The 26,371-nt window shown below is 38.9% G+C and overlaps 2 protein-coding genes across 2 annotated transcripts in view; one reads left to right on the top strand and one right to left on the bottom strand.

The window, feature by feature from the left end:
* Positions 1-1,026: 1,026 nt before the first annotated feature.
* Positions 1,027-20,835, top strand: LOC135307872 (inter-alpha-trypsin inhibitor heavy chain H3-like). Its single transcript, XM_064432446.1, has 22 exons — positions 1,027-1,121; positions 5,055-5,078; positions 6,225-6,391; positions 7,401-7,505; positions 7,929-8,091; positions 8,776-8,886; positions 9,349-9,474; positions 9,913-10,029; positions 10,767-10,935; positions 11,250-11,375; positions 11,619-11,800; positions 12,791-12,976; positions 13,282-13,421; positions 13,825-13,979; positions 15,781-15,786; positions 16,532-16,558; positions 17,437-17,487; positions 17,860-17,973; positions 18,550-18,754; positions 19,831-20,003; positions 20,486-20,597; positions 20,697-20,835. Exons 1-22 carry the CDS (start codon positions 1,032-1,034, stop codon positions 20,824-20,826), a joined length of 2,679 nt encoding a protein of 892 aa, XP_064288516.1. The 5' UTR covers positions 1,027-1,031; the 3' UTR covers positions 20,827-20,835.
* Positions 8,077-26,371, bottom strand: part of ITIH4 (inter-alpha-trypsin inhibitor heavy chain 4) — a 36,134-nt gene continuing 17,839 nt past the window's right edge. Inside the window, exons 20-28 of the mRNA XM_064432437.1 lie at positions 26,091-26,245; positions 25,227-25,329; positions 23,796-24,727; positions 22,894-22,979; positions 21,890-21,933; positions 20,663-20,860; positions 20,346-20,536; positions 15,357-15,425; positions 8,077-10,009 (exon numbers count right to left, since the gene is read on the bottom strand). Coding sequence (XP_064288507.1) covers positions 24,652-24,727; positions 25,227-25,329; positions 26,091-26,245 — 334 coding nt within the window. The 3' untranslated portion in view covers positions 8,077-10,009; positions 15,357-15,425; positions 20,346-20,536; ... (2 more) ...; positions 22,894-22,979; positions 23,796-24,651. The remainder of the gene's footprint in view (positions 10,010-15,356; positions 15,426-20,345; positions 20,537-20,662; positions 20,861-21,889; positions 21,934-22,893; positions 22,980-23,795; positions 24,728-25,226; positions 25,330-26,090; positions 26,246-26,371) is intronic.

Here is a 26,371-nt window from a genome sequence, read left to right as displayed (position 1 = left end):
CCCCGGGACAGCGGTGTCCCCGCCCGAGACGCATGAGGGGTGGCCCCGGGACAGCGGTGTCCCCGCCCCGGCCCGCGTGAGGGGTGGCCGCTGCTCCGGGACATCCCTGTGCTGAGCCCGGGGCAGGGACCGCCACAGGGACGCGGCTGTGCCACAGCGCCCCACCTGCCGTGAGCCCTGGCAGGGGGCAGAGCTCCACAGAGCCATCCCGTCCCTTTGGATGGGCTGCAGAATTGGTTAAAAAATCGCCAGGCTGCGTAAAAAACAGCTCCTGGAGCTCTCCCGTGGCTGGGCACCTGCAGTTGTAACACTGGCTGCAGGAAAACCAGAAAATAAAATGTTTTGTTACCACTGAGCATGTAACGCCCAGTCCTCGAAGTCCGTCTTTCATTAAGGGTGAAATAAACCAGCTAAAAAGTTTAAGAGAGAATTGACACTTTTTAGGTAACAAACACAGGAAAATGCCCTGCAGCTGCAGGCAGGGTGTGCAAGATCAAGACCTGCTTCCAGCCACGAAGATGCATAGGAGCCCGTGTAACGGGGAGTTCCTGGGCTAGACGGGATACATGTCAAATAACGGTACCTAAATCGGGTACCCCAGTGATACCGAGCATTGCAGGGGTGCCTTTGAAATGGAGCTTAAATGGCTTTCGCAGACTGCAAGCTCGGTTATGGCTGCAGTAAATTTGAGCCAGGGAAAGCCTTTAAGGAAGTATCAGAAAGATGACAGTTTTCATTTGGGAAAAAAGTGGGTCTAGGGTGGAGATTAATCTCAGTTGCCAGTACAGAAATGGCTGTGAATTTCTGTTTGAAGCTATTCCATAGAAGAGACACTGTTGAAATATTGTGTAAATTCTTTAAGAGATTTTCTAACAGTATTCTGTAGATTATACTAATTCAGCACCTGATTTTTCCCAAATGTCTAATGCTTAATCCCGCTTCTGTCATTGGGTTATTTATTAACACTGGGTAAACAAAGCTTTATATATTTATGCATATCATTCCAATTGGAACCTCACTTTTTTTCCAAAATGGAAAATAATCTATTGCTTTTTATTTTAGTATTGATTCCCGCCTTTGCATCCTCAGACTTTTTGCTAACACATGTCAGAAACATCAAGGTAAGTAATCAACCATGTGTGGGTTGTGGGTCTCCCACTCCTCAGAAATTAATTTCTTGCAGTTTATCAGTATTTATCAGAGAGTTCATACAATGAGCTGTGTTCTTTGGTACCCCTGGACACAGAATAAAAGCTGGAGCTCAGACTGGTTTATGTCTAATCAGCCTCAGTTTTCAATCAGCTCTGAAGTTCTTCTCTATCTCTTTTTAAAACATCTCTTTCCTCTATTTTCCCTGCCATCACCACATAATGGTGACATGTTTTACTAAAATATTTAAATGTGTAAAGCAGTCAGTGCTGCCAGAGAACTGACTTTGGCACCTGTTAAGGAATACAAGTGAAAAGATGGCTCTAAGAGCAGAAAACAGAGCTGTAACATGGCATCAAGATAAATGCCCACAGTCCAAATGACATGGTAGGATTTTTCTCAAAAGATTTGCATGTTAGCACAACATGAGATACATCTCTCAAAGGGGCCATTCTGGTTATGACTGGATCTCTGAGTAAGGCAGTGCTCCCTGATGTTTTGCCTAATTTTCTTTGGTTATCTTGCTGGCCACTACTCCTTGCCTCCCTAAATTATTTCCCTCTCTCTCAGTGGCTGTGTGCTCTGAAAAGCTACAGAGGGCAAATCTCTTCAGGGAGCATTCTGAGTTACTGGGTAGAACAGGACAAAACAATTTACAGTTGATTGCTGTTGATGAGGTTATGATCTTTGCCAAGACTTTTCTTTGAAAATCAGGATAGTAACATGTCTAACTTTTAAAATCCAGTGTGAGATCTAATGCTGCAAATTGGAAATGCCAGGGATTCTTATTATTTAACCATCATGTAGCCCAGATATAATGTAGCTTTTTCTTCCTGATTACTGTAGTGTCTGGGGTTCTGTATATGTCTCACAATGCTAAAGCCTTTCTAAATGGAAAATTGCCAAAACTCTGGGCAAAGCTCCATCTATACATGCAGAGCACTGTGGAAAAGCCAGTTGATTCTCCCAGTTTTGTTGTGTACTTTATGCAAATGTGATTTGATTGAAATGGAGGAGACTGCTTTGTAGGGTGAAGGTCTCAGTGCCCATCTGTGTCTTGGCCCCTTTGAGCAAGCAGTATCCAGTGCTGAAGCATGGCTGGAATCCTGGCTGTCTGGTGACCTTTAAGCTGTCAAAGCTGCTTTTAGAACCACATCCAGGTAGACACAGTTGGCAGACCCAATTCTGCTGAAAATGGAACAAAAATCCACATCAGAGTTTCCTGTGTGTGCTGTCACACTATGAGTTGCATTATGGGCTCTTCTCTGTGGCACCCAACTGGCATCACTTGGGGTGATAAAATCTTCAGTGCTGCTGTAGATGCAGAGATAATTTTCATGCCTTGTTTTCCTATGTAGCATTTAGGGACATGTGCAAATACCTTGTTCAGCATTGTGGATTCCCAGAGGTCACTTCAAGATAACTTTACAGTGTTTGCTGAGTCTTTTAGTCGTGCTGTGGTTTAGTTTCCCAAGCTGTACAATCAGGGCTTCTTTCAGCAAGCACTGTAATGGACTCCTCTTTTCCCTCTCTGTTTTCTTGGGAGTTCAAATTTCTCTTTTACTTTCCAGTTTCCATAGATTCTTTGCACATCTATTATTTTCTGTTGCCACAGCAAAACAGTATTCAACAAAAGCAGTTTGTCGCTGTTGCACAACTGAAAAATAATAAAATTCCAATAATTGGTGCACCTGGCAAATATGTGAAAATAATACAGAAACACTTTATCAAGTAACAATTACCCAGGGTAGAGGATGTTAATTCTCATTTTAGTCTAGAATTGCATCATCATTTTGATTGGCACACTATTGCTTTTTGCCCACAGAGCTCAGAATGACCTTGATGTTCGTGGTGGCTCAAGTTACACCCAAGTGAATCATTAAAAATGAAAAAACCCAGAACAAAATCACAGACTTAGAGTCACGTAATCCCCTCCCCTGTACAAACCAGGGTCAGCTAGAGCAGGTAGCTGGGTGATGTCCAGCTGGATTGAGTATCTCCATTGGAGATCAGCCCAAGTGCAAAGTGAGTAGTGCCTTTCACAGAGAGATTTTTCTGTAGTTTTAATGGAAATTGCAGAGTACTCCTCAAAATATTTACAGAATCATAGTAGAACTCCTTCAAAATTACTTTTGAAGCCATGATTCTGATAAAGAATGTGCAAAACAGCAATTCTGTAAAAGTCAAATGCAGGTACAGTATCTTCCAATTTGGAAGCAGTAGTCAGAATTGCAGAATTTGTAGCTATACACATTTTTATAGGTTTATGTTTTTTTTTTTTTTTTTGTATTGTGTATAAACTGTGTGGTAATTCCACTGTAAGGAAAACTTTCTACCAAACAAGCTGACATTTCACAGAGTTCCAGCTTTTCATTTCCCAGGGTGCATACCTCAGTTTGTGTATTGTAAGGGGAAAGCTGTAATGACAGTATGGATACAGAAAAAATATTTCCAGTATTGGAAAGGTCAGATTTGAGTTGGTGCACACTCTATACTGGCATTAAAGGAATCCATGTATGGTTGTGAAAAGGAGAGATGGACACAGAGAAATAATCTGGATGGCAGTAACCATTTGAAGGATGAACCTAAAGGAATGCACACTGATATTTTTTGCCAGACTCTTACAGCAGAAGTCTCCCTCCAACCTTGCATTACCATAGATTTAATATAGTGTCTTGAAAAGAACCCTAAAATAAACAAAAAATAACCCTCTGTGTTTCAGTTTCCAACTGGGAATGGTACTGAAAGCCTTACGTGTACTTGAGATGTGTGTGTGATTTGCTGTGTCCTTACCCCTGCCTTTGGTGGAGCAGGGAAACACAATTCCACAAAATGTGACCCCCGAGGCTCTTGGAGCCAGATGAGATAAGGTGTTTGCAGCTGAGCTGATGGGAATTGAGTTACACAAGCTGCTCTTTTAACAGCACTCAGGAAGTTTGTTTAATGCCTGTCCTCTTTCAGAACAGAGTACAAGATACTGTTGTACAGTATCTGATATTTGCACATACTCTGGGAGCAAATATTGGGGAAAAAACCCCCCACGTTTTAACTGCTTATTTTTCCCCCCTCCATGCAGCTTTTTGTAGTGACAGCCTCTGGTATCTAATCCTGCTGAATTACCTTCCTACCTGGTCATGTTAGGATGAGAGGCTGGTGGGCTGAAATGGGAAAAATTTCAGAGTCTGAAAAAAATGTAAGGCTGCATCTGCATGATAGTTTGGATTTGTGTGACAGGAAAAAAACTGTGCAAACTGGGTTTTTATGCTTTGATACAACCCTTTTAGTTCTTCCAAAGGAAAATAAGTTTGAAAAGAAAATATGTACTGCAGGACCCAGACCTAGGAATTCTCAAGAAAAAGATGTTGCTATGAGGACAATATATTTTGGTTTTGCTTGAGGTCACCATACAGCCAACCCTTACTCAAGGAAGACCTATTAAACAGATTTTTTTGTGTGTTCTTTAGTCTCAATGGCATTTAATTATAAATGGCCCTGAGCATTTGGGCCTCTTTTCCTCTCATTCTCCCTCATATTTCAAGGGTCAATATTTATTTTCAGCTGGAATAAGATACATTTTGTGTCACATGAGCAAAATATAAAGTGAGCAACATTCAAAGTTTAACTTACCTTTCAAAATACAGTATTTAAGGTACACTAACATAAAATGAAAACCAAAAGATTCACCAAAGCTGGGAATGCAATAAGCAAAATAACTGCAACCTGCCTCACATCCCTTACTTGCTCTTCCCTCAAATTTACTTCAGTTTATTAATGAAGACCTTTCTCAAGCCTTCCTTCTCCTGGACTTCTTTTAACTTGTGACAACTACACGGATGCTGAGATTTATTTCTAAATGCAGCTTTCCTACCTAAGTCATGATTTTTTCCCTTTTTTTCTCTTTACAGAAGCGAAATGCTGATAATGACTTGGTGAGTAAGGCTTGGTTTTGTCTGGGCTACTGAGATTTTATAGTGACAAGAATATTCTTACTGTGTTCACAAAATGTTTCTGTGAGTCTAGTCTGAGCAAATGGATATTTCTGTGTGTGTGACAAAGAAAAGAGCCCAGAGCTGCCTGTTTTAGGCAGTAGGACTAACTAGACAGTTTTTTTCCAAGCTCTGATGGAAGCTCCTGGAGGAAAAAGGAATGAACAAATGATTTTTAATCTAATTGTATTTGAATAAATAGCTAAGTTCTTTTGAAGTCACCTCCATATCTCTAACAGACTTTCATTCTATGCTAGTTTTGTTTTTACTTTTATGTTGCAATTATTGCTAAGGAAGGCAAGAGGCCTCATCTCTGGGGCTGATTCCACTTGGCACCTGGATTCCCCTTCAGCAATGCTTAAATGCTTTGATTGTTTGGGGACCTTCTTAATTAATCAGCAGAGATCAGACTCATCATAAAAACTCCAAGGTTCTTTCCAGTGCTGGTTTTGCTGCAAGAAGCAGACCTTGCTGTGGAGTTCCTAATGGGAGCATCTCTTGTTCCCATGCTTTCACTTAGTGTCCAGAAACCTTATACCTGAACATTCAAAGAAAATAAGTACTGCCTTGCCCATGTCCTTGTTTAAAAAAGACTGAGCTCCAGCTGGGAGGAAGCTGAGAATAACATAAAAAGGAATTTGGAGGCATTTGGGCTAGTTTAAAACAAGAGGATTACTTACATCCCTGCTTTAGGAGTCATCCACTCCTCTGATAACTACAGTCACTAAAACAGTGAGGCAGCAAAGAGCTGTGCTATTTGAATAACCACAAAAAGTCACTCAGTAGAGACAAAACCGATTCCTATAATGGCAGTATTTTTGGTGGTAGTATTTTGTTGAAGTCTATAGTTATGACTTGTGGAATAGCACCATCTTGTCAGTGAAATAGATATCCAAGGAAACACAGCAGTTCTTGTGTTGGTTCTTGTATTAGCTCCAGCTCTTATATTAGGTATTTCTTTCTTTTTGCTTTGGAATGATCAATGTACTGCTGTAGTTTCTTTTTAAAAATATGATCACAACTGATTAACACACACATGAGTGTAACAGCTAGTGCTCTTTTTGTCTTTCTTCATTTCTCAATCTACAGGTTGTCAATGGGATGGAAATCTATAGCATGAAAATTGATAGTAAAGTGACTTCCCGCTTTGCACACAATGTCATCACCAGTCGAGCTGTCAATCGTGGAAATGTGTCCAAAGAAGTCTTCTTTGATGTTGAGCTTCCTAAGACAGCCTTCATTACCAACTTCAGCATGTGTGTAATCTTTACAATATTGTTAAAGAAGACCAAAAATCTGTGCTAATTCAACTGGGAGAAACAGAACCCAAATATTCATTTTTACTTTGCCATTTGAATAGATTTCTAAATACTTCCTGGGTAATTTTCTGGTACTATTAACTTAACATGCAAGATATGTGGAGAAAGGCAAACATTGGTACATCTGTAGAAAAGATGACTAATTTTCAATTATTTCTATTCATCATTATGAATAGAAGGGAACCTTAGGGAATGGGGGACCTTTCCTGCAGATTCATCCACCTTTTCAGAAATGCCTCTTACTTACTCTGGTATTATCAAACCAGGAAAGTTCCATTACTTAATTTCCCTGATGGCATTACAGCTTAATTTATCTCTTCATTTAAAAATCATATTTGAAGGAAAGGCAGAAAGTAGAATTATTCTTTTACATTTGTACCTTTAGTTGCAATCATGTGCAGTTCTGCACCATGATGAGGTTTGATTCAGTTAAGCACATCCATCTCTGCTAATCACACTGTGCCTGCTTTATCTCCAGTGAAGAGGAGCAGTAGCTTTAGGATGCAAACACTCATAATGCATTCTAGAACGTCTTTGGTAGAATGAGGTGATGAGAAATGGCTGCTTAGTCTTCTAAGGAGTTCAAGGATGAAATGCTCCTCTGTAGATGATGACATCTGGACAGGTGAGTCACATCCAGAGAGTTGGTTTGCCATTAGATGAGATGAGATGAGATGGTGAAGCTGCTGAAGTGTAGGATTATGGCAGGTGCAAGTTATGTTGCTGTAGCCCAGTTTTCATCTAAGTAAAAATTGGTTTAGATTCTTTTATGATACTGAGCACAGAGCTCTTCATTCCAGCTGAATTCTCTGAGGAGCCTGGCGTCAGTGAAAGGGCCAAAATCCTGGCAATAGCAGGTTTCTGAAAGTGGTTATTAGCAAACAAATCAATAAAGGAAGAATTCCTGTCGTAACCTTCCATTGGACTAGGACTTTTTCATCTGCAGGACAATTGACGGTGTCACCTATCCTGGAACTATAAAGGAAAAAGAAGCTGCAAAAAAGCAATATGAGAAGGCTGTTTCAAGAGGACAGACTGCTGGTCTTGTCAAGTAAGGATCATGTCTTGTGGCTTCCACACCATCACTCCATAGCAGACTGTGAGACTGGAAATGCTGTGTTCTGGCACTTTGCTGACATTAAGGGACAAAAGAACAACCATTAAGTTATAATTATTGTAGCACAAATTGCAGAAAGGAAATACAGCCCCTGACTGCACAGGCATGGTCTGCAAATATAGAAAGGCATTCCTGCAACTTTCACTGGCTTTGTGGGACCTCTTCCTGGGATTAAGCTCAGTGGGAAACTTGAATAAATTCTACAGGTTGAGTACAATTTTGAGTATTGATTGATGATTTTTTAGCAGTATATCAAAATCCCCATCTTTGTTTTACTTCTTTTTGAAAATCATATGCCACCAACAATAAATACTGTGAAAGAGGATAAAGATCTTTTTCCTACCCTCTTAAATACAGAGCTTCAGGAAGAAAAACAGAAAAATTCACTGTCTCAGTCAACATTAAAGCAGCCAGTAAAGTCACTTTTGAGCTCACGTACGAGGAACTGCTGAAGCGACAGTTTGGAAAATATGAAATGTTCATCAAAGTAAAACCAAAGCAGCTTGTCAAAGATTTTGAGGTAAATGGCAAACTGATCAAATTTGTCTGTAATTTAAGAGATGATGGAATTCTGCATATCTATTGAAAGTGGAGTACCATAGTCATTCCCATTGGTCCCATTTACAGGTGAGCTAAAGGCCATGATAACATTTCTCATGAGTCCCATGGGCAGTACTCATCAGTATGCTTTAATGCAGGCTTTTACTTGTAAACCTGAAAAAGTTGCTCATCTACTGAGCATTCCAAAAGAAATCTTGTATGAAAACCTGAAAAAGCTAATACAATGCCTTGGAGTAATTGTATATACCTTTATAACATAAACTCCAGCTTTCTCACACCACTGTGAAACAACACCATCTTTAAATCACAGTGGTGCATATGTTGCATTCTGGAATACTGCAGCTTTTTGTGTCTATCTGCCTTGGTAGGATATTGACTTGACTCCAACAAGTCACATTTCTATTAAAGTTTACTTATTTCTAGCTTTGTTTTTAACTTCTGTGTTTGAAACATCTTCTTTGGCTGAAGATGTGTCCACCACACAAGTGCAGATTTGGACTGCTGTTACGAATTACAAAAGTAAATTTCTTTATTTTTATGAAAATCCCTCTTTCACACCTGTAGTCACTGATCCTCCTGTAAATGGCTGAGTTGATGTATTGTGGTTTAATCAATGACAGTACATTTTCAATTAATATTTCAGATTGAAGTAGATATCTTTGAGCCCCAGGGTATCACTGAGCTGGAAGCAGAAGGAACATTCATCACCAATGAGCTCCAAAATACCATTAAAAAATCTTTTTCAGGAAAAAAGGTACATTGATTACTGCATTCCATGATTTACATATTATGGTTATAATTCTGAAATAATAATTTCAGTGCTAACAATGGCAGCAAGAAGCCTGGATACCAGTAAGATTATCTCTTACAGAAAAACTAAATTACTAACAAGTAGTTTTCCCTTGTATGGGGGTAGTAGAATTCCTAAAACATGCAACAGCTTTAGCAAAGGTGTTTTTCAGAGTAAAGAGCTGACCCAAGGCAGATGGGGAAGTAAGCATATGGAGAAAGCCCTGGATAGCAGCCTTCACGTGTCAGTTACCACCAATAAATTTCTAAGTACCTATGGATTCATACAATCTAGTAGCTAACCCAATAAAACAGGCTATTCTCATGTCTGTTAAAATAAATATATCAGCTTTAAAAAATGCAGACGTGTTCAGTAGAAGATTTTCAGCTATTAAGGGTCAGATCTAAGGAAGGCTTTTCTTTTCAGGGCCATGTCTCTTTCAAGCCAACCCTTGACCAGCAGAGAAAATGTGCAAGTTGCTCAGAGTCTGTCTTGGATGGGGATTTTACTGTAAGATATGATGTGAAGAGAACAACTCCAGATAATTTGCAGGCAAGTCTAACAACTTGAAACTCTGAACTGTTGAACAGTTTAACTTTCACAGTAAAGGTCAGGGATAAGTGAGGGCTAGCTGTTTCCTGAGGGACAGGCAGCTGAGTGGGAGCAGCAGTCAGTCTTCAGGGTGGGATCCAAAACGGTGGAGTCCATGGATGGGAACAGGTACAGCTGTGGCACAGCTGGAGACAGGACACTGCAGCTGTTCTGACACTGTAGCTCAGTGTCTAAAGACTAAAGACCCAGTCTTGCACTTAAATGACACCCCTGGGCCCATGGACAGAGGTGAGACTGATCAGGGCCATTAAAACCTTTTAGACCACTCAGATAATAGACATTAAATCAGAGTAATATCTCCTCTATCTGTTTTACCTTTATAATGTACCAAACGTTTTGGTGGTGTTGTGGGGTTTTTTTTAATATTCTCTTTTTCAGATTGTCAATGGCTATTTTGTACACTTCTTTGCACCAACAAATCTTCCGAAGTTGTCCAAGAATATTATTTTTGTATTGGATACCAGTGGCTCAATGTCTGGAAGAGAAATAGAACAAGTGAGTTACTACATTACTGTAGAGTTCGAGTGAAAGAGCTGGAACAAAGTGCTGGGAGGGAGATGGTGCTGGAAGGGACATGATGCCTTGAGTGCACATGTGCTGCTCACACTGTTACAAAGTGGTGTGACCTCCCTAGTGCCAGATGTATTAGTTTGCAGTGTTGCTGTCGAACAAAAATTTATACATTTAGCCTATATTTACTTATAAATGTCATTAGTTCAAACTCTAAATATCAGCATTTCCAGAGAGTGCTGTCATGTGTGCTTGACAGTTCCAAAATAAGCCATTCATACAGATTATGTGCATTTTCTCTGTTCAGTCTGTGTCTGGGAAGCAGCAGCTCTTTTCAGAGTTATGACTGAGCTAATGTTCAGAATTTTCAGGCTTTGGTGCTGCATGAAAATATCCAGCATGCTTGTTTATGAGCTTCTCCACTAACCTAGCTACCCATTTGCCATGCCAGCTTATCTCAGTGTAAGCAACCAACCATGACGGGAAACCTGATTTTCATCTCAGCTACAAAGATTTACCAGATGTTATTGCAGCTGACTTCCCTAGAGTTACTCTGAAATTGACACAGGGACTGGCAAGAACAGACCAAGCTCAGAATTTTTGCAATATATACTGTGTAGGAGTAAAAAATAGCCCAATGATGAGAGATTAATGATGTGAAATCTGTAAGCACATATTCTGTTAAATTTTGAATAATGTATTTAAATCTCTTTGCCTTACAGACAAAAGAAGCACTGCTAAAAATCCTAGATGACATTAAAGAAGATGACTTCTTCAATATTATATTATTTGATAGTGAAATATCTACCTGGAAAGAAACATTAATCAAGGCCACTCCTGAGAATTTGGATGAAGCGAGGAAGTTTGTTCGGCAAATTTCTGCTCAAGGCCGTAAGTACTTGACAGGCCTTGCCAGTAGGTCATTGTGTAAATTATTGATTGATTCTGTGAACAAAATGCAACAGTTTGTTGGGGTTTCACATTGCTGATGAGGCACTCCTGAAGTTCAGTTTTACTCAGAAAATGATGTCTATTTCTCTTTATGTTTCCAAAGTCCAGGTACTTTTCTATCTAGACATCCCCCTGCTTGTAAATCTAAATCTTTCATTTTCTTACTGTAATGAAATCTCTTCAGACCCCAGTGAAAAATGGACCTTTATTTTGACAGCCTTTGCTGAACCCAAATTTCTTCGTTTACCTCATAGTGACAAATTTACATGGTGGTTTGATGAGAGGAATTGATATTCTGAATGCTGCTCATGAAGAAAACCTCGTGCCCAAGAGAAGTGCTTCTATTATTATCATGTTAACAGATGGTCAGCCAAATGTAGGTAAGTTTGTGTAGGATGAAATAATAAAGATAGTTCATTAACTAACAAAAAATGCTAGTTAAAAATGGCCTTCATTTTTGACTTCTGGATATTTTCATGATTTGCTACTATACCAGCATCATAGTACTAAATCAACCTTTTGGTAATGTCTCCTAAGAAATCTGAACATGCCAAGTCACATTTGATTTTGTGATCATTTTATCTATTTTGGAAGCAACTCAAACATTTCCTGATTTGATGCAGGTATATCAAATACTCAGGAGATTGAGAAAACAGTGAAGAAGGCCATTGATGGCAGATACACCTTATACAATCTTGGCTTTGGCAGTGGTGTTGACTATGGCTTCTTGGAGAGGATGGCACTGGAGAATAAAGGATTGGCCCGTCGGATTTACCCTGACTCTGATGCAGCCTTGCAGCTTCAGGTGAAATAATTACCATGTACATGAGGTCAGAGATACATTAGGTCAGACAAGTATTCATGTTCTTATTTTCAAATAATCAAAATCCCAGTGTGTAATCTGATACTGAGATGCTCCAGAGTGTGCTGTGATCAGAGTATTAAAATCATAGAATAGTTTGAGTAGGAAGGAACCTTTAGTTGCATTTAATTTTCCCCTTCCCCTATATTAGCAGGAAGTGCAGGGACAGTAAAAAGGACATGCTGTGGGCTATGGCAGGAGGTTTAAAATTTGGCATAGGGTGACACAAGTCACAGTTGTGAAGGACACTGGTGGAATTTCTGCAGTCATTGTATCTCCTGTACCTCACAGATCATGTGGTTAATGTCATGTCAAGGGACAAAAAGAGTAACAAATCATAAAGCTCTAGATGTCCTTTCTTAAGAAACTTGCTGCAAACAAGGTGTATCTTACCACACTCCTCAGGCATTTTATAGTTTTATAAGACATGAAAACTGGTATAGGCCATACAGGGTTGTCTTTTTTTACTTCCCACATTCCAGTAGCAGCCATTCAAAGAATTCACCAAAGAATTAGATATTAGATTTCATTGCAAGCTCTGATAAAATAAAATACCCAGTCTCCTTTGATTATGTTGCCATGTCAGTCTCTGCAGAGAAGAGGTGTAGAAAATTATCTCTATCAAATAACAGGAGGCTTGGTATCCCTCTTGATTTATATTGATGCAACTCATCACCCACAGCACACTGTTCTCAAATGTTCTTCCTTTCTCTTAGCAAGACTGAAGAGTTTGTATGTCCTTTCTCATTTCCATTATTTGTAGATTTTTAGGCCTTACACTCTGAGATTTAACTAAATATCTAAATATTTCTTATAAAATACACTTTTAGCTTTCATTGCTGAAATAGCAGTATGTTTCTGGTTACAGATCTACCCATGAATTAAAGCAACAATGATAGCTAAATGTTTCCTTTTTTTCTTTCAATCCTACAGGGGTTTTATGATGAGGTGTCAAATCCCATGCTCATAGATGTGGAGTTAAACTACCCAGAAAATGAAATATCAGACCTAACTACTAACAGCTTCAAGCATTACTATGATGGGTCTGAGATTGTGGTGGCTGGGCGCTTTGTAGACAGCAACCAAAACCATTTGTCTGTGGATGTAAGAGGTGAAGGTGTAAGTATGAATTTCTTTGACTTGTGTAAGCTACACAAAATCTCTGAACGCTTCCTTTGCCTCCATTGTGATGAACAAAAACACCATGTGAATGTGGAATACTGGGTTATGTTCTGTAGTGTATATCTATAAAATTCTCAGAAACAATGGGACAAAATTCCTCATACAACACTGGCAATTTGCTGGTGTAGAACCAGACTGGTTTTCAATTTCAGAAGATTTTGAGGTGTGAAGGTCTTAGTTTTTGGGGATTTCTGTCAGTCCCTGGCTACCTGTGATACAGAGAGCATTCTTACTCCCAACAGGCTCACGATGCCCTGTCGTACACTACACAGCAAGGTGCTGAGCAGACAGCTCAGGCTTTCCAAGAACAACAATACATATTTGGAGAGTACATTGAAAGGCTCTGGGCTTATCTTACCATTGAACAACTCCTGGAAAAACGGTAATTATACCTGGAATTATACCTTAGCTCTGAACCCCTTGCACCCTCTGACTGCTGCAGTTTCTAGGATGTGAAGCTGACATTCACATCCCACTGAGATGCCAATGAGAAAGCATAAAAATCAATGAGAGAAATCCATCAGCCTATTCTCCTCCCTAGCCTCAGTCTGAAACATTCATGTTTCAGGTTGCAAATGAAACAATTTTAAATTATTGCATGTATAAAGCACAGTTTTGCCTTTCTCTTGGACAGCCAGTAGAATCAGATGTGCTCTTAGACTGTAACAGTTATATCTTATTGATAAATTACCTGCAGAGAAATGACTTTACTTTAAAATATGTAATCTGAAGTGTGGTGAGTGATTCAGCAATCACTGATGCTGGGAGTCTCTTTCTGTATTCAGCATTACAGCCACGGGAGAAGAAAAGGAAAACCTTACAGCTCAAGCCCTGGCTCTCTCACTAATGTACAAATTTGTAACACCACTGACATCCATGGTGGTAACAAAACCAGAAGAAAATGAAAATGAAGAGGGGATTGCTGATAAACCCACTGAAGGTATAGACATCTTCACAATTGTACTGTATTTGAGAAGCTAAGAGTTCCTTTGATGTTGCCATAAAGAAAGGCTTTCATGTGGGCACAGTTTTAAATATGTATCTGCAAAATCTACTTTCCAAGCCTGGCATGTGTGTGATTTATGCAAAATTACTTCTCATTGTAAAGCTCATTTCCATCAAACTATCCTTCCTTACTAAATCACATGGGCAAACTACTATAATAAATAAATGTATTTTAAACTAAATAGAAAAACTATTACAGAAAAAGACCCTGAAAACCAAGAAGCATTTCTAATCTAATAATCCAGCTATATTAGATGACTCACCATCACTTTCTCCTTTATTTTTCTACATACTTCAGCCTAGGGATAGATGTAGTAACCTTTTTCCACATGAAAAGGGAAAATTTGCATGAGTTCTTCCTGAGGCAGGATATCAGGTTGTAAAAAGATTGAGATTACTTATGTAAAACACAATAGTCATATATATATATACTGCAGAAAGAGAAGTAATTCTATTGAAAGCACACAATTTGTTTTCAACTCCTGTGGTACTTTAGCTAATTATGAACTGCTTGCTTGGTGAAATATTATTCTTTCCTACAGTTCAGCCTCTCTGTTTAACCCCTGTGTAACAAATACTCTGTTCCACCTTGCTCTTTGGCCAAGCAAGGCAGTGCTCTGTGCTCAGTGTGCCCCCCAGCCATCCTAACTTCATCTCCTTGTATTGTTTGAGCCATCCTCATCCCACAGGTCTGACAGAGGCTTTCCAGTCTCTTCTATCAGCATCCTTTCTTTTTTCTCCAACTTTTGTTTAGAGCCCCCAAAAGTTCCTTGGGTGCTCTGTGTGGGCTCTCTGCTGCCTTCTAGATGAAAAACTTTCTAATCTCCTGATTTTGGCACAGGAACTTAAGGCATTTTACCATAACAGATATGGTTATAAGAGATTGGTGAGGTTTTTTCAGCTCCAATAATTCCTGAAACCAGTGAATTGCTAAGTGCTCTTCAACTCTGAATCATTCTTCAGGCATTCTGCTGATAAATTTTTGCATTATTTTTGATGACTCTCATAATGGAATACTGACATAAAACCCCTTCATGATTAATTTAACACTCAAGTCACTACACAGCATAATGACTTTAAAGTTTGCAGCTGGTCTCCATAAGATGGAAACCCCCAGACATCTGACAGAAGTGGCATCCACTCAGTCATCTTCAGTTCTTTGCTTTCCCTTTCCAGGTATTCATAGTATAAAAGCTCTTTACTGAACCTCTTTCAAAGGAAATTCTCTTTGTATATAGATAATATAGAGCAATAATCGGAGAAAATACTCAAAGCACTGCCCTTGTGAAAGAAAAAACCCAATTTTACTTACCCTGAAGTCTCAATTCACAAATCAATGTGTTGAATCATCCAGTCAGTATTAACAGAATCACCCAAATTCCTGGAAAACCACAAAACAGTAAAACCAGTAAGGAACATTTTGCAATACAGGTATAGCACAACAATAAAACAGTTCCAAATAGAGTTCTTGTCCCATACATGATAAATTACAGTTCTGCTGCCCTACATAACAGCTTTTTACTTTCAGTACCCTTCTGTTTGATCAACAAATACTGAGTTGTACCACTGGGAAGAAATGGCATTACAAAATACTAAAGATAGCTGGTTGAGTTTTAAAACAGTTAATTTTTTCACAATGTTTTATTAGGGTCAGAATCCTTCCTGTTTAATTGTATAACTGAAACTGTAAATTTCTCTTTTTTTTCCTTTTACTTCTTACCTGCCCATGGTAACAGCTGAAGGTATGTAAATTTTTATTACATTTACTTAATATTTTTAATAGAGATGAATTTTCAACATTACTTATTTGATCTAGGATGCAATATTTTCATAAAGTTCATGGGGAATTAATCAAGATCATGTTATTGAATAGATATACAACTTTTCAGATGGGTAAGTTTGCAAACAGTGGTTTCAGTTCAGTTCCTGTCTCTGGTGATTGCAGCATCCCACCACCCTGGAATTCAGGCCCAGTACAAGTCAGCTGCTTTCCAGGGCTGCCACCAGGGCCTTCCAGGTACCTGTGTGTAGCAATCTTACAAAGATATCTTCACCCATGCCATGATTGCCACTTCTAAAGCACAGAGCCCTGTCTTCAGACACCCTGACAGAATTTCAGATGTAGAAAGAGCAGAAGAGTAGAAAAATGTGGAAACAGGCAGCAATTCTTCCTTCCCATACATGCAGTTTAGAAGAAGGTGCACAGAGGGGTCAGAGAACAGCAGGCTGCCCCAGTCCTGGAGAGGGCAAACCCCATGCTCTTGGAGAAGTCCCATTTGTGCTGGAAAGCAGGGTGTGCTTTCAGCCCCTTCAAGACTGTTGCTTTGTAGCACTGTTAAATAAATGTTTTGACTAATTTTTTACTTTGTAATATTTAGAAATTTATACAAGATTTTTATGTTGGTTTTGGAAGGAGGAATGAATGAAGTGGAAGAGATTGGGTTTTGTTCTTTGTAGCCTCTAAAATAATATTTTGTTTCATTCAAGCAGGGATGTTCACAGGTCCTTTGATGGGTAAGTAATTTAATTTACTTTTTTCCAAATGGAGCAGGATCTGTCAACTGAAATTACCAGAGGCAGAGATGCCTTTTCTGGCAGTACAAATGTTTAACAAATACTACCAAATTCTGCTCGCTGCTGAAAAGACACTTAAATGTTGAACAATAGGAGGTGACAGAGTTTCAGCTAAATAGTTTATAAGGAGTAAATACCTGTTCCTAAACCACCATTTTTCCCTGAAAGCTGTTTCCCAAGAACAGAGGACGGACTTCACTTTGCATTTCTTTTGGAATTATATAGAGCAAGGGACTGTGATGTCAGCATCTCTGGCTAAATTAACATGTTCAGTCACTTGTGCAAAAAGCATCTGTTTAATTCAAGAGACAGCAACTGATCCACCAAATTGCTGGCTGGGCAGTCCTGGAAATGGGAGACTTAGAGTTATGCTTTTGCTCTGGGTATTAGTGCCAGTCTCTGTCTAGTTTTTTCAAGTCTTCACTGAAAAGACTTAAATTCATTCTGGAAAAAAAAAAAAAAGTAAAGCAAACAAAAAAAACCCACCCCAAATGTCAAAAAGTCAGAAGTTTTCAATGGATGATGTTGAATTTCCTTGCTGATAGTTTAATCCTCAAGTCTGTAATATTTGTATCCTACAGATATGTTGCTTGGGCTATATGGAAACCCTCAGAGCAATTTATGCTGCAAGTGAAATCTGTGTCTATCCTGAAGCTATTTTTTATTCAAAAGCAGCACACAAATTGTCAATCCATGCTTCAAAAACTAGGGTGCAGTTACTGATTTACCTAGCACATTAACTCTCTGACATCTTACACAGGCCATGCAATTTTCCATTTTGGTGAGAGATTTTCTAACAACTTTCTTTCCTTCTGCAGCTTCACCACTCTATCACACATCTGCATCACCACCCACATGGTATACCAGTGGTGAGTAGTTGGAGCAGTGTCTGTCTAGGAGAACAGAAGAGGGTGTTTAAGGCTAAATTCCACAATTCTTATTAATATTTTCTATATTTCCCTTCCATAGCAGCAGCCAGTTTTTAATTTTTAAGGGACGAATGTTTTCATTTACTTTTTGAACATCTCTTAGTGTCTTCTAAAGATCAAGTAATTGAAATTATATGTGGTCATTTTCTCAGTCCTCCTTCCCATCAGTAATTTTTGTGTTGATAACTGCCTGTTTTCTATTAAATAATTAATATTTAGTTATTAAATTTAAATATTAAGCAATATTAAATGCTCATGTGGAGCTTTGACTCTGTGTATCACTATACAGACACCAGTGATTTGCCTTTACAGTTGATGGAGATCCACACTTCATTATATCAGTGCCACAAAAAAAAGATGCCATTTGTTTCAATATCAATGAAAACCCTGGCATGATCTTAAATTTAATAAATGACCCAGTTACAGGTGAGTTTTTAACTTTTTTTTCCTTTTAATACAGGATACTTGTAACAAAATGTGTTTAAAGGCTATTTCTCTCTTTAAAATGCATAAGCTTTATTTCCCAGCACAGTTAGCAGGAGGTCCTGTAGCTATGATAGCTTGCCATTACCATGACTGTTTTCACTTCTTGTAGCAAAATGTACTTTTAAACTTACTTTAAAAACCACTGTGAGTGTTGAGAGTAATAATTTGTCTCAGTGAGCTGTAGTAGAAGCAATAAAGTAATCCTTAGGTCACCAGTTTGTGGAATATCTGGTAAAGAGAGACAGATGTCGCTCAGACTCTGTACCAATCACAAACTCTCTGTGCTTTGGGAAAAACTGAATTTTTCTCAACAAAATGATTGTTGGCTTTGTGGAAATTCATAGAACAACCCTCAGAACTTTATTTTGCTTTGGTACAAACATTCACTAGTAATTCTGATCAATTTTTCAACTCATATTTAATTTCTTAAGTTGTTGTTAAATTTTCAAGACTCTCCTTGACATCAGTTGATCAGGTCCTGTCTATAAATCAATACTTGTTTCATTTCTGTATTAGGCATCACAGTCAATGGAGAACTTATTGGTGATAAGAGAGCAAATAGTGATGCAAAGATCCAAAACTCATATTTTGGAAAACTTGGTATTGCAAATAAGCACCTGGATGTAAAGCTGACAGTAACTCCTGAGATGATCACAATTCAGAATGGTGATGAAAAAACAGGTTTCACCTGGCTGGACTCAGTCACCTTGCAACAAGCAGGGTAAGACTCACAGAAAGGGTGTCAGGCTCTTGTATTACTTTCTACTCCCCTAAAATATTTTTAAATGTTGATCAATAATAAACTTCTAAGATTTGTGTGAGAATCTACAAAAGCAATTGATTCAAGCTGTGCTGGATTCTGCTCTCTAGTTTGTTGTGTAACTGCTGAATTATTCACAAATTCCTCTGCTTGAAATAAGTAAATGAAGACTTTTCTCTGATCTTCTATTGCTCTGACTAAGGTAAAACTAGATTTGGTATTGTGCTTTGCACAGCAGTGTCTTGCAAATACTTAAGGAGTAAGTTCAGACATAGAGTGTAATCTTTTAAAGTATAATAATGTTCCAAAAGCAAATATCCATTTTAAAAATTGAACTTGTGGCAGTTACAGAATTGGTGGTTTTTTCTTGTCAGCAGGTATATTTCTCATGGGATCTATTTCAGAATCATTTATACCTGTGCAAAAGGTTTATAGAAGGAACAGGCAACATTTTCTCCTCCTCCTCCTTCACATTTCACTGTGTAGAATAAAATTCCTGCCTTCTCAAGGCCTGGCAGTGCAGCAGAAAGAGCAAACTCTCATTCATACATATGATTTTTTTTTATTGTGATAAACACATGGATAATATCACTGACACAAGCAGAAGTAAATCTTCTCTATCCTAGCACTAAAATAGGCAGTTTGGGAGTTGAATTCTCTGAAAGACTAAAAGAAAAAGTGTCATGTAGCATTCAGGCAAAGAACTGATGGTTTAATAATAGAATTTGTATCACTGAGCATCAGGTGCTGCATCTACATATCACCAATCTATCTGTAACTAATTACACTGTTAAGGGACAGGTTTTGCTAAAAACATCTTACTGAAAAGTTTAAAGGCCAGGTAGCCTTTTCCAGTGATGAGTCTATGACTGCCTGTGAACACACAGAGAGACTCCATGGACCAAGCAAACCCTCTCTCTTAAAAAACACTGAGCAGTTTATAAAGCTACATTTGTGTTTTCTTCTCACATTTCTTTCTGTTGCTGTTTACTCTGGTAAACACAATGTTCTAAATCATGTTTTTCTTTCTTCCTCAGTTTAACTTTGATAATTAACAGGAAAAAAAATCTGGTGCTCTCAATGGGCAGTGGTGCCTCATTTGTTGTTGTTTTGCACCAAGTGTGGAAGAAACATCCTCTCCACCAAGATTTCTTGGGGCTGTATACACTGAAAAGTGATAAACTGTCTGAACAGACCCATGGATTATTAGGTATGACTTTGTTTAGTGTTTCCCTGCTGGTCTTTCCTTATGAGGCTACATAATTTATAGATAGAATATTGCATTTGTGCTGAGAATAATCACACCCAGAAATTTAAGAGATCAACACATGGATTACTTGATTATTAAAAAGCTGAAGACTTGGAAAATATGTAATAAATTCAACAGAAGAGACACACCAAGTGAGGATATCTTGAAGGATATCCAGAAAAGTCTGTAATTGTTCTGTGCAGTCCCAGAAGCTGGAACTTACATCCAGATGATGTGGATACAATTCTGGGTTATAAACAGAAAATAATACCAATAATACTTCAGGCATATGTTCAGCCTTACCTGAAACTTGGTGTTTGCTTATCCAATCCAGACTCTGAAGGGACATAGAAACAGGCACAGGAATGTAGAAATTTTGGGATTTCTCTTTGGCTTGCTTCTGTTTTAATGTCTGAAATGGTAATTTTAGCTTCTCTTTTTAGGACAGTTTTTCCGGCCCATTGACTTCACCATACTTGAAATTCATCCTGGGTCTGATCCCAAGAAACCAGATGCCACAATGATTGTTAAAAACAATGAACTGACAGTAACAAGGTACAAAATAATGAATTCCTTAGCAAAGACTTAGGCAAGATTCCCTGTCCAGGTGCAGTTCTTACCTCAGTGCTCCCATGGTTGTGTTTTCCCTTTCAGGGGCTGGCAGAAGGATTACAGAAGAGATCCTGCACACGGGGTTGATATTCCTTGCTGGTTTGTCCATGACAATGGAGCTGGGCTGATAGATGGTGTTCACACAGATTATATTGTTCCCAGTCTCTTCTAAGCAACTTCCTCCAAATGCACAGGCAGATATTTGTCTGAAAGAACATTGTATTTTCAATATATAAGATCTATTCAAAGCATATAAGCATACATGTTTAGCAAGGACAATGTATGATGGATTCTCAGAGATTTTTACTGTGTATTTGATCCAATCTGAAGTGCAAGACCCCTCATCCTCTGGAGCATCCTCCTTATTAGGTTTAAAATTCTGACTTAAAATGCTACTTTGTAAAACATAACAGAAACCCTCTACCCAATTTTTAATCAATAATTGTCAGGAGTGATTAAATAAAAGTATCAGTACTCAGTGCCTGGTTCTGTTATTCTGACAGCTCAATGTTCTCATGCCAGTTTCACAAAGCCCAGGGTGCCAGATGCATTTTGGAATTGAGCACAAGAGGACATCTGACAGCCCAGCCCAGACTTTGGGATAATCCCCTGGTACTTGGAACCACATGCAGTGCTGAGGGCTGCTGCCAGCACAGGAGGTGACTGCTGGAATCCAGGAATTTTGTATTTTAGCATTTTAATTTAAACCTATATTTTGAATATCTGAATCCTTATAAATTAATGAAACACCAAGGTTACAAGCAACACTCACATTTGAGTAATGATAGCTCTTTTGGACTGTATCTTTCTTGAGGAAGACCCTTCCTTCTGTTCCCATAAAAGAATTTATGAACACATTCAGGGCAAGTGCCCCATTTATTTATTACTGCAAGAAATTGCAAGCTCTTACTTCTAAAGCAAAAAACCCACCCAACCAAAAACATGTTGTCTCCTTCCCATATTTCTTATTACTTCAAGATTTCTTTTAATCAAATCAGCCACAAAAAGGCAGTTGTGGTCTCACATGGCAAAGCAGAAAATTGCCCAACAGTCATAGGACAAAGAAAGTCATTGTGTGGAAAACTAGAATGCAGAACACAGAGAGAAGAGGAGTGTAGTGGTAGAAACAGATGATAGAAGATGTGAGAAGTCAAATTGAAAGAACAAGAATAGAGGTGAACAAAAATCTAACAGAAAAGTCAAAGAGGGAAGAAATGGAGGAAAGATATACTTACTGCTAAATTTATAGGAGATACAGGCGTTTTTGAAGAGCAAAATCCTTTACCGAAAGCAGCAGTTTTGTATAAGAAAATAAATAGGAGAGGGTAGAGGGTGTCACAGTGGCTGCAGACCTTTGCCTGCTAAATCCAGACAGAAATTATGAAAGAAAACAGTAATTTCTATAGAAGGTAATTAAGTGACTGGAAAACGAGGAAGACGAGAGAGTGATAGGAATTAGGGAAGACCAGAACATTGAAACCAGAAAGTTTAAGTTTACATGGTTCTAAATTTTTATTGTAAGAGAATTTATTAGATGGAATAGAATGAAATAAAGAAATGATCCATTCTGGATCCTGACACAGGAGCTGTGGCACTGTCCATGGGGGCTGGTCCTGTCCTGCCTTGCTCCATTAACATGTAAAGCAGGGCAGTGGACAGCAGACCTTGACCTGCCTGGCTGGCAGAGTTTGGACACGAGGCAATCCTTGTGCCAGCCAGAACTTTCCTGTTTGATTTATTGGGATGAGGCAAATCTCTGGGGCTGGCAGGAGTCTTGTCTGTGACTGATTTGGGAGCCATGAGTTGCTCTTAGGGGCTCTACTGCTTTTGCATGGCTCCTGTTCAATAAGCACTCAGAGATTCCTGTAAGGCAGGAGGTAACAGCAAATGTAGCTAAAGGTAGCAGAGGGCAGAAAGCAGCAGACAGATGCCCACAGTTAGATAAAACATTTACTGATGGCGACACTGCTGGTAACAAACAGAAGTGTGGGGCCACATCCTGTGAGATATGCATAGATCTGTTACATACACACTGACACGATTTTGTATTGGAATCAGAAATTACAAAATGCCAAATATTCATAATTGCATCTGCCTTTAGCTTCTGAGCAAGGGAAGGGAACACAGGAAATCAGAAACCCACCAGAACTCACTTTGGGCTTGGAAAGCACAGGAGGAGAGTGACTAAAGAATAAATTAAGACACAATTCAAGTGAAGAGTGGAATGACACCTACTTACAGAATGGAAAGCACAGTGCAGAGGGCAAGCAGCACTACATGGATTTGGGAGCTGCAGCAGCCAGGCACACCAGCAACTTCGGGCTGCTGCAGAAAGCACAGAAATCTCTGTCAGCACAACCTGCCTATTCAAAGTCAGATAAAATCTTTGAACAATGTGAGGAGTTTCTATTGTACCTTAATAAATTCCCTGGCCCAGAACTTCTTTGCAGCAAGAAGAACTGCATGAGCAGGGCAGCAGCTGCCAGGGAAAGCTCAGGCACCGCAGTGTGAGTACAGCTCTCAAGCATGAGCCTCACTTAAAGAAGAGGTGAAAGCTGCCCCAGCCATGAGCCACTGCTCCCTGCTCAGTGCTGTTTCTATCCCTGCTGCTGGCAGCAGGGCAGGAGATGACACATACACACCCTACAACTAACACAGGGAATATTTAATTTGCAGCGGCTCTGCTGATACAACCCTGGATCAACAGCTTGTGATTCAAATCCCAGGTTCATCTAATGGAAACAATCAGATTGGGAAGCCTGTTTTTGATGCAGTGAAGTGAGCAATCTGGTACTTCCAGTTTCCAAATTCCACATTGTTTGTCAAGTAATTTGTGCAACAAAATCAGCACCTTGAAAGTACAAACAATTCACACAAACATATCTTGGCATCATGTCTGCACAGTTCTTTTAAAAAACAGACTTCTAATTACACAGTTTGTTTTGGCTTATTGACTTTGGCAAGAAATTGTTTCTCTTTTAGTGCATTGCTTTAAAATTAAAAGGTTTTTCCAGTTATATATTATTGGCAAGATAGAAAGAAACTTCTGTTAAACTGCCTACAATGCTGGTATATTTATGGGTTCAAAGATACAAAGGAACTGAAATTCTAAAACAAAATAATTTTGGAATAAAAACTTACAAAAAGCAGAAGACTGAAACTACAGCTTGGATTCCATGGGCAGAGGCTTCTGTGTGTATTTTTACTCTGCAGTGTTACCTCTGTGCACAGTAGGTTGGGTTTGAGGTGTTCATTATTTGTAAAATGTCTTCCAGTATTTGCAAAGTATATGAAATTGAGCCAAAAAAAGCTGCTAACTTTTGGGGTTGAAATGCAGTGTTTTGCAACCAGAGGTTTTGCAAACAGCCAGTGGCTGTTCTGGAGATGTTTCCAAAAGGGAGCCTCAGAGACTTTTGCAAGAATGAACTGGAGCACAGCTGGTGTGGGTTTGCATCACCCCATTCACTGCTGATATCATGAGATTTGAATGGTCTCACAGGACAACCTCCAAGAGAGCCCTGATACAGCAATAAAATAGAAAATGAGAGACATGGTAAACTAATACTGCCTCAAACTTCATGGTGTTTTCCCAAAATGCATGGTTCAAGACCACAGTAATCTATAACTGGATAAAGTTTTAGAGATCTGTTACTGTTTGCATGACACATTTGTTGGCTTGGATGATGCCACTACTGATTTTCCTTTGGAAACCTAAGTCCATGTGTCCATACCAAACTGTTAGCTGATAATGTCAATTTTATTCAGTTCATTTACATAAATCTTCAACAACGAAACCACATTGCAGATTAGAAACCATTTTCAAACAGCAAACAAGCAAAGACTGTCATATCTTGAAAGTATAATTATTTCAAGATAAAATATTTGTGACACATACATAGAGCAACAGGAAGGCTTTAACTGTGTGATTTTCTTGATGAAAGTACCAAAAATACTTGGAAGAGCTTCATTTGCATAATTTTCTTCACCGAATTTTTCTCTAGGGAGTTAGATCTATTGACCAGCAGGAAACAGGTTCATTGGCTGACTCAAGCCTGTAATCTTTCTTGTACAACCTGAAATGAAACCAAAACAAGAGAAATTGTGATAACACAATCAAGGGGCAGGGGCAGAATTGCCCTGATGTGCAGATGGTACCAGGAGTCAGAGGCCTGGGTGGGCAGAGCTGCACCTCAGCACTTCCAGGACCTGCTGGGAAAACACTCACAGTGTTTTTTCCCCATCAGAGATGTGTGGTAAAGGCAGTTGAAGGATAGAAAATTTTCCTCATGGTAAATCCAATTGAGGGAACACCCTCCCTGTCCAGGAAAACAATGCAAGCTGTACTCCCCAGTGAAACAGGAGCCTTGAGGCCTGTAGCATCACTTAAACAACAAATGCAGACTTTTGTTAAAAAGCCTGCATTAAAAAAATATAAAATGCAACTTATTTACACCAAAGAGGTGTGCTCTTAGAAATACTCCCTCAGTTTCATTTCTTTTGATCTCTGGTATTTGCTGATCAAATATATCTCAAAGCACACCCCCTCCCCACCCCTCCCTCCATATCTGGTACCTGGAAACTTTGTGCTCAGATCCAGACACTCTCAGGAGTCTTTCCACAGCTCTCTGATCGTTGTTGGAGTTACTCCCAAATTGTGCTTTTGAATAAAATTGACCTAAGCAACAGACACAGAAATTATTTAAAAATACAAACCAGCTGAGTGTTGCTGTTTGTTTAAGCCAAATGGCAGCTCTAACACCAGGAGAGCAGCTCTTCATCTCAGAAAACAAACCAAAGATCAAGTTTGCATACTCCATGAGTAAGATTAGAAAATTCCTCTGTTTCATCTGTGATCTCCTGTTATCCCTAACTCTCTCCATGGGAAGGTTCAATCTTTCTCTGATGGTTTTTCACAGTTATTTCTTCCTTGTGGTTTTTGGAATATGGAGCCTCTCCATTTGCAATGTTTCCAAAACAACTTCAATTAAGTCCCACCAGGATTTTTGGAGCCAAAATGTTCAGGACCAGCTGGTTTTCATTTCCTAAACATGATTGTTTACAATTTTATGTCCATTATTTATAGTCTGTTATTTGACATCAAATGAATTTTCTGCATCAGTCATGTCATTCCACAGTACTGGTGAGATTAAGCCCAACTATTATTTCTGTCTTATTTTAATATCTTCTAAACCCATAATGGGCTACTTAGGGTTGTGCCACTGGTGAGTGGAAAAGCATTGTGTTATGTGTGTTATGTTTCCAGGGTGAGACCTCCCCTTTTTGGCATTGCTGGGCAGTAAAAGTTAAATGTCCAAAAGGAATAAATTAAATGCAAAGGTTCACAAGAACTCCCTGACACAAACCCCTGAGCACAGTCTCATTTCAGGAGCTGTTACAAGAGCATTCTTTGCTGCACACATCCATGCTGATACACACCCAGGACTCCAGTGACTTTGTCCGAAAAGCGGTCGGTGTTCAAGAAATAGAGGCCAAGGAAATCATCTGGAAACCTGACCAAGGAGATTTTTACTGTGACTGTATCAGGCAGCGATGCTGTAACACTCCTTTCCTTTTCAACTGACACTTGCAGCCTAGGAAGTAAATGATGAAATTATTTCCAAGAAGAATGTGAAGAAAGAATATATATTTAAATAAGTGACATTAATTAATCAAAATAATTTCATTTTTGCCTTTTATATCTTTGCAATTGCATTTTT

Source organism: Passer domesticus, chromosome 9, assembly GCF_036417665.1.
Source record: "Passer domesticus isolate bPasDom1 chromosome 9, bPasDom1.hap1, whole genome shotgun sequence".
In the NCBI taxonomy this organism is placed as follows: Eukaryota; Metazoa; Chordata; class Aves; order Passeriformes; family Passeridae; genus Passer; species Passer domesticus.
The sequence above is the reverse complement of the archived record's forward strand: the minus strand, read 5'-3'. Positions and strand labels throughout refer to the sequence as shown.

Excerpts from the sequence above, each read along its gene's own strand:
- LOC135307872 (XM_064432446.1), top strand. The coding sequence starts at position 1,032 with ATGGAAAATAATCTATTGCTTTTTATTTTAGTATTGATTCCCGCCTTT. Across the intron at positions 16,559-17,436 it reads GTTCACAGGTCCTTTGATGG|CTTCACCACTCTATCACACA; the intron begins GTAAGTAATTTA and ends TTCCTTCTGCAG. Across the intron at positions 20,004-20,485 it reads ACAGACCCATGGATTATTAG|GACAGTTTTTCCGGCCCATT; the intron begins GTATGACTTTGT and ends TTCTCTTTTTAG.